A 15,000-nucleotide genomic window follows, 5' to 3' on the forward strand; every position below is an offset into this window, starting at 1 on the left:
CATCAGGACATAACAGAACTAACCCACCCTCTCCATCAGGACATAACAGAACTAAGCTAACCCCACCCTCTCCATCTGGACATAAACAGAACTAACCCACCAGGACATAACAGAACCAACACCTCCATCTGGACATAACAGAACTAACACACCCTCTCCATCAGGACATAACAGAACTAACCCACCCTCTCCATCAGGACATAACAGAACTAACTAACCACCCCTCTCCATCAGATTAACAGACCATAACAGAACTAACCCACCCTCTCCATCAGGACATAACAGAACTAACCCACCCTCTCCATCAGGACATAACAGAACTAACATCAGGACATAACAGAACCCACCCCTCTCCATCAGGACATAACAGAACTAACCCACCCTCTCCATCAGGACATAACAGAACTAACCCACCCTCTCCATCAGGACATAACAGAACTAACACACCCTCTCCATCTGGACATAACAGAACTAACCCACCCTCTCCATCTGGACATAACAGAACTAACCCACCCTCTCCATCAGGACATAACAGAACTCACCCACCCTCTCCATCAGGACATAACAGAACTAACACACCCTCTCCATCAGGACATAACAGAACTAACCAAGGTCACCATCTGAAACAAACCCACTCTCTCCCAAGCACCAAGGGGGAAGATCAGATTGACATAAATCTGATCAAATGCAAAATTCTAAAATCATTGAAAGCTCCTTCATTCTTCATCAACAAAAAAAAAAGAATATCTATTTTAGTTATTCCTCTTTTGAGAAATGTATTTTAAAATCTATGCCCTTTTTCATACATACAAAAATACATGATGTCTAATAATACCACAGTTTGGCTTCTGGTTTCATTTCAAACACTGAGATTTGAGGAGTTAATGAGTCCTGGCAGCATGTCTGGACTAGACAGGGGAAGGGCTGAGCCATAGACATAGATAGAGGGCACACTGGCCACAAAGCCAGTTTTAGTATGGGCAGCATCACTGAAAGGCTTTCACCATTTTAAAGTTTGGGGATGGGCTCTCTTTCTGTGACTAGCTCCCTGGGAGTGTAATAACAGCGTGGTCAGATAGTGTAAACAGTGGTATGGTGTCCATTTTAGGAAACGCTCAGCTTCAGTGGAGTGTGTATGTTAAGAGCTAAGGTAAAATGTCTCACTTCACCGTTGTTTAACATAACCCAACACCTAGTGACCTCGTCAAGAGGTTTTGATCTCTTGGCTAAAGTGTTAGGTTGAACAGAAAAGATCCAGGTTCAAGCCCCGAGCAGGAGTACCGCCTGACTTCACTACAGTTTGTTTTCAATCAATCAATCAAACTCTTCTTCTTCATGCTTCCAAAGGAAGCGACCAGAGCACCACCTGCTCAGCAGGGAAAAAGAAGACACAAAACCTCCAATTTATTAAGAGTTCTTCAATTCCACTGGCGTCTTCATCCATAGAGAGAGGAACTCTTCCATAGAGACGTCATCATCATCATCATCACTAACGCGGGACAGCAGTCAGGTTTAAAGGTTACTGGCAAAAAAATAAAAAATAAAAAAACGTTTTTTTGTCCTTAAAAAAAAAACACAAAAAAAACATGGTGATAGAATTCTATCTAAAGTCAGTGTTGCAGCATAGTTGACTGGTTTCTGGTGTGAAGAAGTCTTCTGGAGCCATCTTTGATTCCAAATCCTGTCCTCTTGAACACAATGTACAAGACAATCTGGAAACCTGTGAACTGAAAGGAAAATATGATATCATGCACAGTATATAGCCTAATTTATTATTAGAATAGCTAAAATAAAACAGACATTTAGAGTTTAAAAATACATACTTGCTCTGGGCTTCCCTGGAGAACTATGACCAAAGAATGAAGGCTAAAGAAAAAAACAAAATAAAAATAAAAACTGAACGAATTGAAAAGAAGAGAATGGAGAGAAAGGAGTCATTTTATTTTGCCAGACAGAGAAAAAAAAACAGCAATTTGAAGCATTTATACTCCAAGTCAGATTCCATCTAAATAAATTGAACAATACAACACAGTGTCACTGGCTTCAAAAGGGATCATTTGACCCAGATGTACCTTTTCTTCTAGTTCCTTTATCTGTCTTTTCTGAGCTGCTATCCATTCCTCCAGCTCTTTGATTCTCTGACATGAAAAACAGGAGGAAACAATAAGGTGGAGAACAAGTCAAATCAGGTTAGAGAAATGTTTAACATTGCAATACTGTAGCTGAGGAAGGGAATCTCATTTAAGTCATTTTAGCAGACGCTCTTATCCAGAGCGACTTACAAATTGGTGCGTTCACCTTATGACATCCAGTGGAACAGTCACTTTACAATAGTGCATCTAAATCTCCCTGGGGAATGGACTGTAGGGTAGCTGACGAAGGAGAATCTCCCTGGGGAATGTATAAGGTAGCTGAGGAAGGAGAATCTCCCTGGGAATGGACTGTAGGGTAGCTGAGGAAGGAAATCTCCTTGGGGAATGGACTGTAGGGTAGCTGAGGGAGAAGGATCTCCCTGGGGAATGGACTGTAGGGTAGCTGAGGAAGGAGAATCTCCCTGGGGAATGGACTGTAGGGTAGCTGAGGAAGGAGAATCTCCCTGGGGAATGGACTGTAGGGTAGCTGAGGAAGGAGAATCTCCTTGGGGAATGGACTGTAGGGTAGCTGGGGAAGGAGAATCTCCCTGGGGAATGGACTGTAGGGTAGCTGAGGAAGGAGAATCTCCTTGGGGAATGGACTGTAGGGTAGCTGGGAAGGAGAATCTCCCTGGGGAATGGACTGTAGGGTAGCTGAGGAAGGAGAATCTCCTTGGGAATGGACTGTAGGGTAGCTGGGGAAGGAGAATCTCCTGGGAATGGACTGTAGGGTAGCTGGGAAGGAGTATCTCCCTGGGAATGGACTGTGGGGTAGCTGAGGAAGGAGAATCTCCCTGGGAATGGACTGTAGGGTAGCTGAGGAGAAGGATCTCCCTGGGAATGGACTGTAGGGTAGCTGAGGAAGAAGAATCTCCTGGGGAATAAGACCCACGAGTAATGGTCCTTTCTCTCACCTCCTTTAGACAGGTAGGTGTTATACTGTAGATAGGCACAGTAACAATATTGTCCCTGTTCTGCCTGGTATTAAATAGACTCAGTGATAGCTGTCTCTTCTCTCACCTGCTGTGTGTTGTACCAGCTCCATCCTCTACCAGCTTCATCTCTATCAGTACTCAGCTCCATTCTACCAGTACCATCCTCTATCAGTACCATCCTCTATCAGTACCAGCTCCATCCCTCTATCAGCTCCATTCTCTACCAGCTCCATCCTCTACCAGTACCATCCACTATCAGAACCAGTTCCATTCTCTACCAGCTCCATCCTCTACCAGCTCCATCCTCTATCAGTACCAGCCCATCCTCTACCAGCTCCATCCCTCTACCAGTACCAGCTCCATCCTCTACCAGCTCCATCCTCTTCCAGCTCCATCCCTCCAGCTCCATCCTCTTCCAGCTCCATCCTCTTCCAGCTCCATCCTCTACCAGCTCCAGCTCCATCCTCTACCAACTCCATTCTTTACCAGCTCCATCCTCTATCAGTACCAGCTCCATCCTCTACCAGCACCAGCTCCATCCCTCTACCAGCTCCATTCTCTACCAGCTCCATCCTCTACCAGCTCCATCCTCTACCAGCTCCATTCTCTTCCAGCTCCATCCTCTATCAGTACCAGCTCTATCCTCTATCAGTACCAGCTCTATCCTCTACCAGCACCAGCTCCATCCTCCCTACCAGCTCCATTCTCTACCAGCTCCATCCTCTACCAGCTCCATTCTCTTCCAGCTCCATCCTCTATCAGTACCAGCTCCATCCTCTACCAGCTCTATCCTCTACCAGTACCAGCTCCGTCCTCTACCTGCTCCGTCCCTCTACCTGCTCCGTCCTCTACCAGCTTCCGTCCCTACCAGCTTCGTCCTCTACCAGCTTCGTCCTCTACCAGCCTGTCCCTCTACCAGCGCCGTCCTCTACCAGCTCCGTCCTCTACCAGCTCCGTCCTCTACCAGTACCAGCTCCCTCCTCTACCAGTACCAGCTCCGTCCTCTACCAGTACCAGCTCCGTCCTCTACCTGCTCCGTCCTCTACCAGCCTGTCTCCTCTACCAGCCGTCCTCTACCAGCCCGTCCTCTACCAGCCGTCCTCTACCAGCCGTCCTCTACCAGCTCCGTCCTCTACCAGTACCAGCTCCATCCTCACCAGCTCCATCCTCTACCAGCTCCATCCTCTACCAGCTCCAACCTCTACCAGCTCCAACCTCTACCAGCTCCATCCTCTACCAGCTCCATCCTCTACCAGCTCCATCCTCTACCAGCTCCATCCTCTACCAGCTCCATTCTCTACCAGCTCCATCCTCTACCAGTACCAGCTCCATCTCTACCAGCTCCATCCTCTACCAGTACCCAGCTCCATCCTCTATCAGCTCCATCCTCTACCAGCTCCATCCTCTACCAGTACCAGCTCCATCTCTATCAGCTCCATCCTCTATCAGCTCCATCCTCTACCAGCTCCATCCTCTACCAGCTCCATCCTCTACCAGCTCCATCCTCTACCAGCTCCATCCCCTACCAGCTCCATCCCCTACCAGCTCCATCCTCTACCAGTACCAGCTCCATCCTCTACCAGCTCCATCCTCTATCAGCTCCATCCTCTATCAGCTCCATCCTCTACCAGCTCCATCCTCATACCAGCTCCATCCTCTACCAGCTCCCTCCTCTACCAGCTCCATCCTCTACCAGTACCAGCTCCATCCTCTACCAGCTCCATCCTCATCCAGCTCCATCCTCTACCAGCTCCATCCTCATCCAGCTCCATCCTCTACCAGTACCAGCTCCATCATCTACCAGTACCAGCTCCATCTCTACCAGCTCCATCTCATCCAGCTCCATCCTCTACCAGCTCCATCCTCATCCAGCTCCATCCTCTACCAGTACCAGCTCCATCATCTACCAGTACCAGCTCCATCCTCTGCCAGCTCCATCCCTCTCACCTGCTGTGAGTGCTGTAGCATGTCCATTCTCTCCCTGAGGATCTGTGAGTCCTCTCTCTGAGCTCCATCATGACCCCTCTCTTCCACTGCCCACCGCCCGCCGCAATGTCTCCCTCTCGTCGCCCGACAGCATCTCTGACATCTTGGCCCCCGCATCCTGTTGCAGGGTATCAAACAGCATTGCCTCTAGCTCCAAGATCCTCTGGAGGGAGGAGGGAGGGATGGGGAGAGAAAGAAGGAGAGTGGCAAGGTCGTTGGTGTTACACCTAACGACCACAAGAGGGGCACAGCTGCAGCTAGTCAGTGGGTGGACAATGTGATCCACTGGCTCAATGTCTTCTATAAAAACATATACACTGAGTATATAAAACATTAAGAACACCTGCTCTTTCCATGACACAGACTGACCAGGTGAATCCAGGTGAAAGCTATGATCCCTTATTGATGTCACTTTGTTAAATCCACTTCAAATCAGCGTAGATGAAGGGGAGGAGACAGGTTAAACAAGGATTTAATCCTTGAGATAATTGAGACATGGATTATGTATGTGTGCCATGCAATCCATGTCTCAATTGATTTAAGCAAGACAAAAGATTTAAGTGCCTCTAAATGGGGTATGGTAGTAGGTGCCAGGCGCACTGGTTTGAGTCAAGAACTACAATGCTGCTGGGTTTTTCATGTGTATCAAGAATGGTCCACCGACCCAAAGGACATCTAGCCAACATGACAACTATGGGAAGCATTGGGCCAGCATCCTGGGGAAGGCTTCTGACACCTTGCCCCGATGAACCGAGTCTGTCATGAGGACAAAAAGAGGGTGCAACTCAATATTTGGAAGGTGTTCTTAATGTTTTGTGTACTCATTGTATATTTTCACTTGAGTCATTTAGCAGATATCAATCAAATGTATTTATAAAGCCCTCCTTACATCAGCTGATGTCACAAAGTGCTGTACAGAAACCCAGCCTGAAACCCCAAACAGAAAGCAATGCAGGTGTAGAAGCACGGATGCTCTTATCCAGAGCGCGATTGTTAGTTTTAGAAAGGCAAGTTTTTTTTTCCTGGAACATTTGGGTCCATTTGAAATGTCCTCACCTTGTGAGCCTGAGCCATGGATTGTTTCCTGTAGTCCAACTCCTCATCCAGATAGCCTTTCTGTTTACTGAACACATGCTGCAAATAACACACAACACAACCTGATCATCCAGCCAACTCCAACTGAAGATTCATACAAAATCATTCATTCATTCATCCATCCATTTGTTTGTTTGTTTATTCATTCATTCATCAATTCATTTCTTTAATTCATGCATTTGTTAATTCATTTGATAATTCATTATTTCTTTCATTCATTCATTCATTCATTCGTTTGTTTATTAATTAATTAATTCATTCATTTATTTAATTCATTCATTCATTTGTTAATTCATTTGATAATTCATTATTTCTTTCATTCATTCATTCATTCATTCGTTTGTTTGTTAATTCATTCATCGATGAATTTCTTTAATTCATTCATTTGTTAATTCATTTATACATTTGATAATTCATTATTTATTTCATTCATTCATTCATTCATTCATTCGTTTGTTTGTTAATTCATTCATCAATTAATTTATTTAATTCATTCATTTGTTAATTCATTTGATAATTCATTATTTATTTATTTCATTCATTCATTCGTTTGTTTGTTTGTTAATTCATTCATTCATTAATTTCTTTAATTCATTAATTTGTTAATTCATTTATTCATTCATTCATTCATTCATTCATTCATTCAAGATGTCTGTTAAATACTGTAGGTCGGGCTACAACATATTGCCAGTTGCCAATGCACTTAAAGCACACAACACGTACTTCCATGCATCAGCAACATATTAAACAACTTGAGCATCATGCTAAATAAGAAGGGTTAACAAATAAAATATAGATCAGCCATTTACCTTCTCACTTTCAATGTCCATCCTTTTCTGTGCTAAAGCTGTTTTGGTGACCTCTATATTCTCAAGCCACTGAAAGGAGAGGATAATAAACTGGGATATTCAGCTGGGAATAAAAACATTATTTTACCTCATTAACTCAAATGATGCAAAGCCTACTGTACGACAGGGATTCAAAGACAAGGCTGGCATTCAAACAAAGATTAAAACAGCCTTTTGAAATGTTAGTTGCTGAGAATATAACTACCCTCTCTGCTAGCGTTAAGACGGTCCTGGCGTGAATGGCCACCACCTGCTCCTCGTTGGATAGGTTCTGGGTGGTACATGGCACATAAGGAGAACACAACACTCAGACACTCAGTATCACGCAGACAGCAGATCCATCAACACTGAGACACTCAGTATCAAGCAGACAGCAGATCCATCAACACTGAGACACTCAGTATCAAGCAGACAGCAGATCCATCAACACTGAGACCTCAGTATCAAGCAGACATCAGATCCATCAACACTGAGACACTCAGTATCAAGCAGACATCAGATCCATCAACACTGAGACACTCAGTATCAAGCAGACATCAGATCCATCAACACTCAGTATCACGCAGACATCAGATCCATCAACACTCAGTATCACGCAGACAGCAGATCCATCAACACTGAGACACTCAGTATCAAGCAGACAGATCCATCAACACTGAGACACTCAGCATCAAGCAGACAGATCCATCAACACTCAGACACCCAGTATCAAGCAGACAGCAGATCCATCAACACTCAGACACTCAGTATCAAGCAGACAGATCCATCAACACTGAGACACTCAGCATCAAGCAGACAGATCCATCAACACAGAGACACTCAGTATCAAGCAGACAGCAGATCCATCAACACTCAGACACTCAGTATCAAGCAGACAGCAGATCCATCAACACATAGACACCCAGTATCAAGCAGACAGCAGATCCATCAACACAGAGACACTCAGTATCAAGCAGACATCAGATCCATCAACACAGAGACACTCAGTATCAAGCAGACAGCAGATCCATCAACACTCAGACACTCAGTATCAAGCAGACATCAGATCCATCAACAATCAGACACCCAGTATCAAGCAGACATCAGATCCATCAACAATCAGACACTCAGTATCAAGCAGACAGCAGATCCATCAACACTGAGACACTCAGTATCAAGCAGACAGCAGATCCATCAACACATAGACACTCAGTATCAAGCAGACAGCAGATCCATCAACACTCAGACACCCAGTATCAAGCAGAGAGCAGATCCATCAACACTCAGACACTCAGTATCAAGCAGACAGCAGATCCATCAACACTCAGACACCCAGTATCAAGCAGAGAGCAGATCCATCAACACATAGACACTCAGTATCAAGCAGACAGCAGATCCATCAACACTCAGACACCCAGTATCAAGCAGAGAGCAGACCCATCAACACAGAGGAGACAGATAGACAGAGCAATGAGTCCAGTGAGGTTGGAGCGGATCCGACTGCAGGAAGACATACATGAACATACATGTAGATAGGAAATGAACATACACTTACGGCATTATCCCCCAGTATATCTAGCTTTTTCATTAGCTCTGTGATGATGATGTCCTGCCAGGGAGAAGAGACAAGAACATCAGGTTAAACTTCAAATCAACTCCTTAACACTCCCCCTAGACCAAAGGTATTTAAACTCTGACCCCACGAGGACAACTACTGGTTGTCTGTTCTACCTGATCATTAATATCACCCACCTGGTGTCCCAGGTCTAAATCAGGCCCTGATCATTAATATCACCCCACCTGGTGTCCCAGGTCTAAATCAGGCCCTGATCATTAATATCACCCCACCTGGTGTCCCAGGTCTAAATCAGGCCCTGATCATTAATATCACCCATCTGGTGTCCCAGGTCTAAATCAGGCCCTGATCATTAATATCACCCCATCTGGTGTCCCAGGTCTAAATTAGGCCCTGAACATTAATATCACCCACCTGGTGTCCCAGGTCTAAATCAGGCCTTGATCATTAATATCACCCCACCTGGTGTCACAGGTCTAAATCAGGCCCTGATCATTAATATCACCCCACCTGGTGTCCCAGGTCTAAATCAGGCCCTGATCATTAATATCACCCCATCTGGTGTCCCAGGTCTAAATTAGGCCTTGATCATTAATATCACCCCACCTGGTGTCCCAGGTCTAAATCAGGCCTTGATCATTAATATCACCCCACCTGGTGTCCCAGGTCTAAATCAGGCCTTGATCATTAATATCACCCCACCTGGTGTCCCAGGTCTAAATCAGGCCCTGATCATTAATATCACCCCACCTGGTGTCCCAGGTCTAAATCAGGCCCTGATCATTAATATCACCCCACCTGGTGTCCCAGGTCTAAATCAGGCCCTGATCATTAATATCACCCACCTGGTGTCCCAGGTCTAAATCAGGCCCTGATCAGTAATATCACCCCACCTGGTGTCCCAGGTCTAAATCAGGCCCTGATCAGTAATATCACCCCACCTGGTGTCCCAGGTCTAAATCAGGCCCCGATCATTAATATCACCCCACCTGGTGTCCCAGGTCTAAATCAGGCCCCGATCATTAATATCACCCACCTGGTGTCCCAGGTCTAAATCAGGCCCCGATCATTAATATCACCCCACCTGGTGTCCCAGGTCTAAATCAGGCCCTGATCATTAATATCACCCCACCTGGTGTCCCAGGTCTAAATCAGGCCCCGATCATTAATATCACCCACCTGGTGTCCCAGGTCTAAATCAGGCCCTGATCATTAATATCACCCATCTGGTGTCCCAGGTCTAAATCAGGCCCTGATCATTAATATCACCCCACCTGGTGTCCCAGGTCTAAATCAGGCCCCGATCATTAATATCACCCACCTGGTGTCCCAGGTCTAAATCAGGCCCTGATCATTAATATCACCCATCTGGTGTCCCAGGTCTAAATCAGGCCCTGATCATTAATATCACCCCATCTGGTGTCCCAGGTCTAAATTAGGCCCTGAACATTAATATCACCCACCTGGTGTCCCAGGTCTAAATCAGGCCTTGATCATTAATATCACCCCACCTGGTGTCCCAGGTCTAAATCAGGCCCTGATCATTAATATCACCCCATCTGGTGTCCCAGGTCTAAATTAGGCCCTGAACATTAATATCACCCACCTGGTGTCCCAGGTCTAAATCAGGCCTTGATCATTAATATCACCCCACCTGGTGTCCCAGGTCTAAATCAGGCCCTGATCATTAATATCACCCCACCTGGTGTCCCAGGTCTAAATCAGGCCCTGATCATTAATATCACCCCACCTGGTGTCCCAGGTCTAAATCAGGCCCTGATCATTAATATCACCCACCTGGTGTCCCAGGTCTAAATCAGGCCCTGATCAGTAATATCACCTGGTGTCCCAGGTCTAAATCAGTCCTGATTAGAAGGAACAATGAAGAAATGCAGTGGAACTGGCTTTGAGGTCAAGATTTGAATTCGAGGCCCCTAGACACTCTCCTAGCCCCTAGCTCCTAGCCTCTACCCCCTTTTATATGATATTATTATTATAGATATAGACTCACTGTGACTCCCTCGGCCTCACAGTACACCTGCAGTGGACTGATGCCTTCACAGAAGTATAATATACAGCGGGGCAAAAAAGTATTTAGTCAGCCACCAATTGTGCAAGTTCTCCCACTTAAAAAGATGAGAGAGGCCTGTAATTTTCATCATAGGTACACTTCAACTATGACAGACAAAATGAGGGAAAAAAATGGTAGACCCGCACCAGGCTGGGAAGACTGAATCTGCAATAGGTAAGCAGCTTGGTTTGTAGAAATCAACTGTGGGAGCAATTATTAGGAAATGGAAGACATACAAGACCACTGATAATCTCCCTCGATCTGGTGCTCCATGCAAGATCTCACCCGTGGGGTCAAAATGATCACAAGAACGGTGAGCAAAAATCCCAGAACCACACAGGGGGACCTAGTGAATGACCTGCAGAGAGCTGGGACCAAAGTAACAAAGCCTACCATCAGTAACACACTACGCCGCCAGGGACTCAAATCCTGCAGTGCAAGACGTGTCCCCTGCTTAAGCCAGTACATGTCCTGGCCCGTCTGAAGTTTGATAGAGAGCATTTGGATGATCCAGAAGAAGATTGGGAGAATGTCATATGGTCAGATGAAACCAAAATATAACTTTTTGGTAAAAACTCAACTCGTCGTGTTTGGAGGACAAAGAATGCTGAGTTGCATCCAAAGAACACCATACCTACTGTGAAGCATGGGGGTGAAACATCATGCTTTGGGGCTGTTTTTCGGCAAAGGACCAGCGCGACTGATCCATGTAAAGGAAAGAATGAATGGGGCCATGTATCGTGAGATTTTGAGTGAAAACCTTCCATCAGCAAGGGCATTGAAGATGAAACGTGGCTGGGTCTTTCAGCATGACAATGATCCCAAACACACCGCCCGGGCAACGAAGGAGGGGCTTGGTAAGAAGAATTTCAAGGTCCTGGAGTGGCCTAGCCAGTCTCCAGATCTCAACCCCATAGAAAATCTTTGGAGGGAGTTGAAAGTCCGTGTTGCCCAGCAACAGACCCAAAACATCACTGCTCTGGAGGAGATCTGCATGGAGGAATGGGCCAAAATACCAGCAACAGTGTGTGAAAACCTAGTGAAGACTTACAGAAAACATTTGACCTCTGTCATTGCCAACAAAGGGTATATAACAAAGTATTGAGATAAACTTTGTTAACAAATACTTATTTCCCGCTATAATTTGTAAATAAATGAATTAAAAATCATACAATGTGAGTTTCTGGATTTTTTTCTCATTTTGTCTGTTATAGTTGAAGTGTACCTATGATGAAAATTACAGGCCTCTCTCATCTTTTTAAGTGGGAGAACTTGCACAATTGGTGGCTGACTAAATACTTTTTTGCCCCACTCTATATATATATATATATATATATATATTATTATTATAGACTCACTGTGACTCCTCGGCCTCACAGTACACCTGCAGTGGACTGATGCCTTCACAGAAGTGGATGTCGTGGAAGTTGATTCCTGGAGATCTCCTCTCCTCTCCTGGATGGTGATAGATGGACATTATTACTAGATGGCCCATCTAGCCTGCAACTCTTTCATTAGCTGAAGTATGTACGAGTACAGCTGAAACTGACAATACATTTCCAAAACGTGAATATCATTAAGATTAAACATTTTTCTGTCCAATCGTTTACAAGGTCCAGTGAAACCTGATAGAGATTGGAGAGGATGGGGCTAGGGGGCGGCGCCCGAGATAGAGATGAGGCTAGGGGGCAGCGCCCGAGAAAGAGGATTGGGCTAGGGGGCGGCGCCCGGGAAAGAGGATGGGGCTAGGGGGCGGCGCCCGAGAAAGAGGATGGGGCTAGGGGGCGGCGCCCGAGAAAGCAGTTGTTATGAGGGGTCAAATGTCCGTGCTCTTACTTCAAGTTCAAGGATCCGGAACTCCAGGAGTTCATTTTGGTCTCTGGCGTCCTGAAATTCGTTTTTTAAACGTGACTCCTCTGTTTCCATATGCTTGATCTGTTAATAAGAGACAGAAATACACTGGGGAAATGTAATCACATGTTCCCAATCACACCTGGATTACATGTGACATATCACTTCAGGTAAATATCATGGATAATAGTTTTATACCTTCTCTATAAGTTCTTGATTTCTTTGATACAGGGCTTGTTTCTCCTCGATCCACTTCATATCCTACAAACACACAGGAAATCAGTGACAAAGAACTCTGTGTGTGTGTGCGTGTGTGTGTGTGTGTGTGTGTATGTAATCCAGTCACCTGTCCTTGCTGGGACAGAACACACTCCAGGTCCTGTATTCTGGTTTGGTAGAGAATAAGCTCTGCTTGCAACTGTTCTCTTGTCTGTGGAGTGAAGAGAAAAACATTAACTGGTTATATACAATGATAATAAATGCTAGTAGAATATGTTTCTCTACCTGGTTCAGTCTCTATGGCAGCATTCTGTCTCTACCTGGTTCAGTCTCTATGGCAGCATTCTGGATCTACCTGGTTCAGTCTCTACCTGGTTCAGTCTCTACCTGGTTCAGTCTCTACCTGGTTCAGACTCTACCTGGTTCAGACTCTACCTCTCAGTCTCTATGTCAGCATTATGTCTCTACCTGGTTCTGTCTCTATGGCAGCATTCTGGCTCTACATGGTCAGTCTCTACCTGGTTCAGTCTCTAGGGCAGCATTTTGGTTTGAGACTTGCGTGCTTAACTCACATTTTCTCTCACGGACGTCAATGCATGATTTATGTGAATGTCTGGGCTGAATCAGGCCTGGGAGGAGTCCTACTTATGAAGGACAGATGAATACGACTATACCCCAATACCTCCAGTGGACTAGTGGTCTGAAATACATTACTGCCCAGTGAGTGAAATACACGTTTTGATAATGGCATCATAATAGAGCACCTCTTACCTTGACTTCCTTCTCTGCATCAAACGTGCCCCCCACCTGCTCCTGTAGAAGTGCATAGGCTCTCTGAAGAGCCTGGTACTCCATGGTCAACTGATGAAACCTCATCTCTGTCTCCTCCCTGATCATACCCTACAGACAGGTAGGCAGATGGGCAGACAGACAGGTAGACAGGCAGATGTACAGACAGACAGACAGGTAGACAGACAGGCAGACAGATGGACAGACAGGTAGACAGACAGACAGGCAGACAGACGGACAGACAGGTAGACAGACAGACAGGCAGACAGACGGACAGACAGGCAGACGGACAGACAGGCAGACGGGCAGACGGGCAGACGGGCAGACAGGCAGAAACAACAGTGAGGGTAGTCAGAGGTCGCTGTCCCTCCCCATGGTCATTATAACACAATATCAGAAACAACAGTGAGGGAGGTCAGAGGTCACTGTCCCTCCCCATGGTTATTATAACACAATATCAGAAACAACAGTGAGGGAGGTCAGAGGTCACTGTCCCTCCCCATGGTCATTATAACACAATATCAGAAACAACAGTGAGGGAGGTCAGAGGTCACTGTCCCTCCCCATGGTTATTATAACACAATATCAGAAACAACCGTGAGGGAGGTCAGAGGTCACTGTCCCTCCCCATGGCTATTATAACATTATAACACAATATCAGAAACAACAGTGAGGGTAGTCAGAGGTCGCTGTCCCTCCCCATGGTTATTATAACACAATATCAGAAACAACAGTGAGGGAGGTCAGAGGTCGCTGTCCCTCCCCATGGTTATTATAACACAATATCAGAAACAACAGTGAGGGTAGTCAGAGGTCGCTATCCCTCCCCATGGTTATTATAACACAATATCAGAAACAACAGTGAGGGTAGTCAGAGGTCACTGTCCCTCCCCATGGTTATTATAACACAATATCAGAAACAACAGTGAGGAGGTCAGAGGTCACTGTCCCTCCCCATGGTTATTATAACAGAATATCAGAAACAACAGTGAGGGTAGTCAGAGGTCACTGTCCCTCCCCATGGTTATTATAACACAATATCAGAAACAACAGTGAGGGAGGTCAGAGGTCGCTGTCCCTCCCCATGGTTATTATAACACAATATCAGAAACAACAGTGAGGGAGGTCAGAGGTCGCTGTCCCTCCCCATGGTCATTATAACACAATATCAGAAACAACAGATGACATAAGAAACAGGCAATATGTCTGCTTCTCGGTAAACGTTGCGTTGCATATTTACACTTCTGTAATTGACTGCTGTATATCAAGAATGGAAACACACTTCCACATTCATTCATAGTTCTGATACAAACCAAATGTCAAAACGTCAAGCTGTCATCCGGGAGCAATCAGACGACAAAACATACATATATCTCTCTCTCTTTTTCTCTGTCTTGATCGTTCTCTCTTTCCTCTCTCCCTCTCTCTTGATCACACTCTTTCTCTCTGTCTTGATCGTTCTCTCTTTCCTCTCTCCCTCTCTCTTGATCACACTCTTTCTCTGTCTTGACCGTTCTCT

General features: G+C 45.5%; 1 protein-coding gene across 1 annotated transcript in view; it reads right to left on the minus strand.

The window, feature by feature from the left end:
- Nucleotides 1–2,072: 2,072 nt before the first annotated feature.
- The window catches only part of LOC135568929 (janus kinase and microtubule-interacting protein 3-like), a gene marked incomplete at its 3' end in the record, with an annotated part of 107,276 nt that continues 94,348 nt past the window's right edge, over nt 2,073–15,000 (minus strand). Inside the window, 12 exon segments of the mRNA XM_065015712.1 lie at nt 2,073–2,138; nt 5,109–5,216; nt 6,110–6,187; nt 6,958–7,026; nt 7,202–7,267; nt 8,531–8,584; nt 10,563–10,589; nt 12,007–12,072; nt 12,453–12,557; nt 12,672–12,734; nt 12,820–12,903; nt 13,464–13,592. Of these exon segments, the coding sequence (XP_064871784.1) occupies nt 2,073–2,138; nt 5,109–5,216; nt 6,110–6,187; nt 6,958–7,026; nt 7,202–7,267; nt 8,531–8,584; nt 10,563–10,589; nt 12,007–12,072; nt 12,453–12,557; nt 12,672–12,734; nt 12,820–12,903; nt 13,464–13,592 (915 nt within the window).

This window comes from Oncorhynchus nerka, unplaced genomic scaffold, assembly GCF_034236695.1.
Source record: "Oncorhynchus nerka isolate Pitt River unplaced genomic scaffold, Oner_Uvic_2.0 unplaced_scaffold_1322, whole genome shotgun sequence".
NCBI classification, from domain to species: domain Eukaryota; kingdom Metazoa; phylum Chordata; class Actinopteri; order Salmoniformes; family Salmonidae; genus Oncorhynchus; species Oncorhynchus nerka.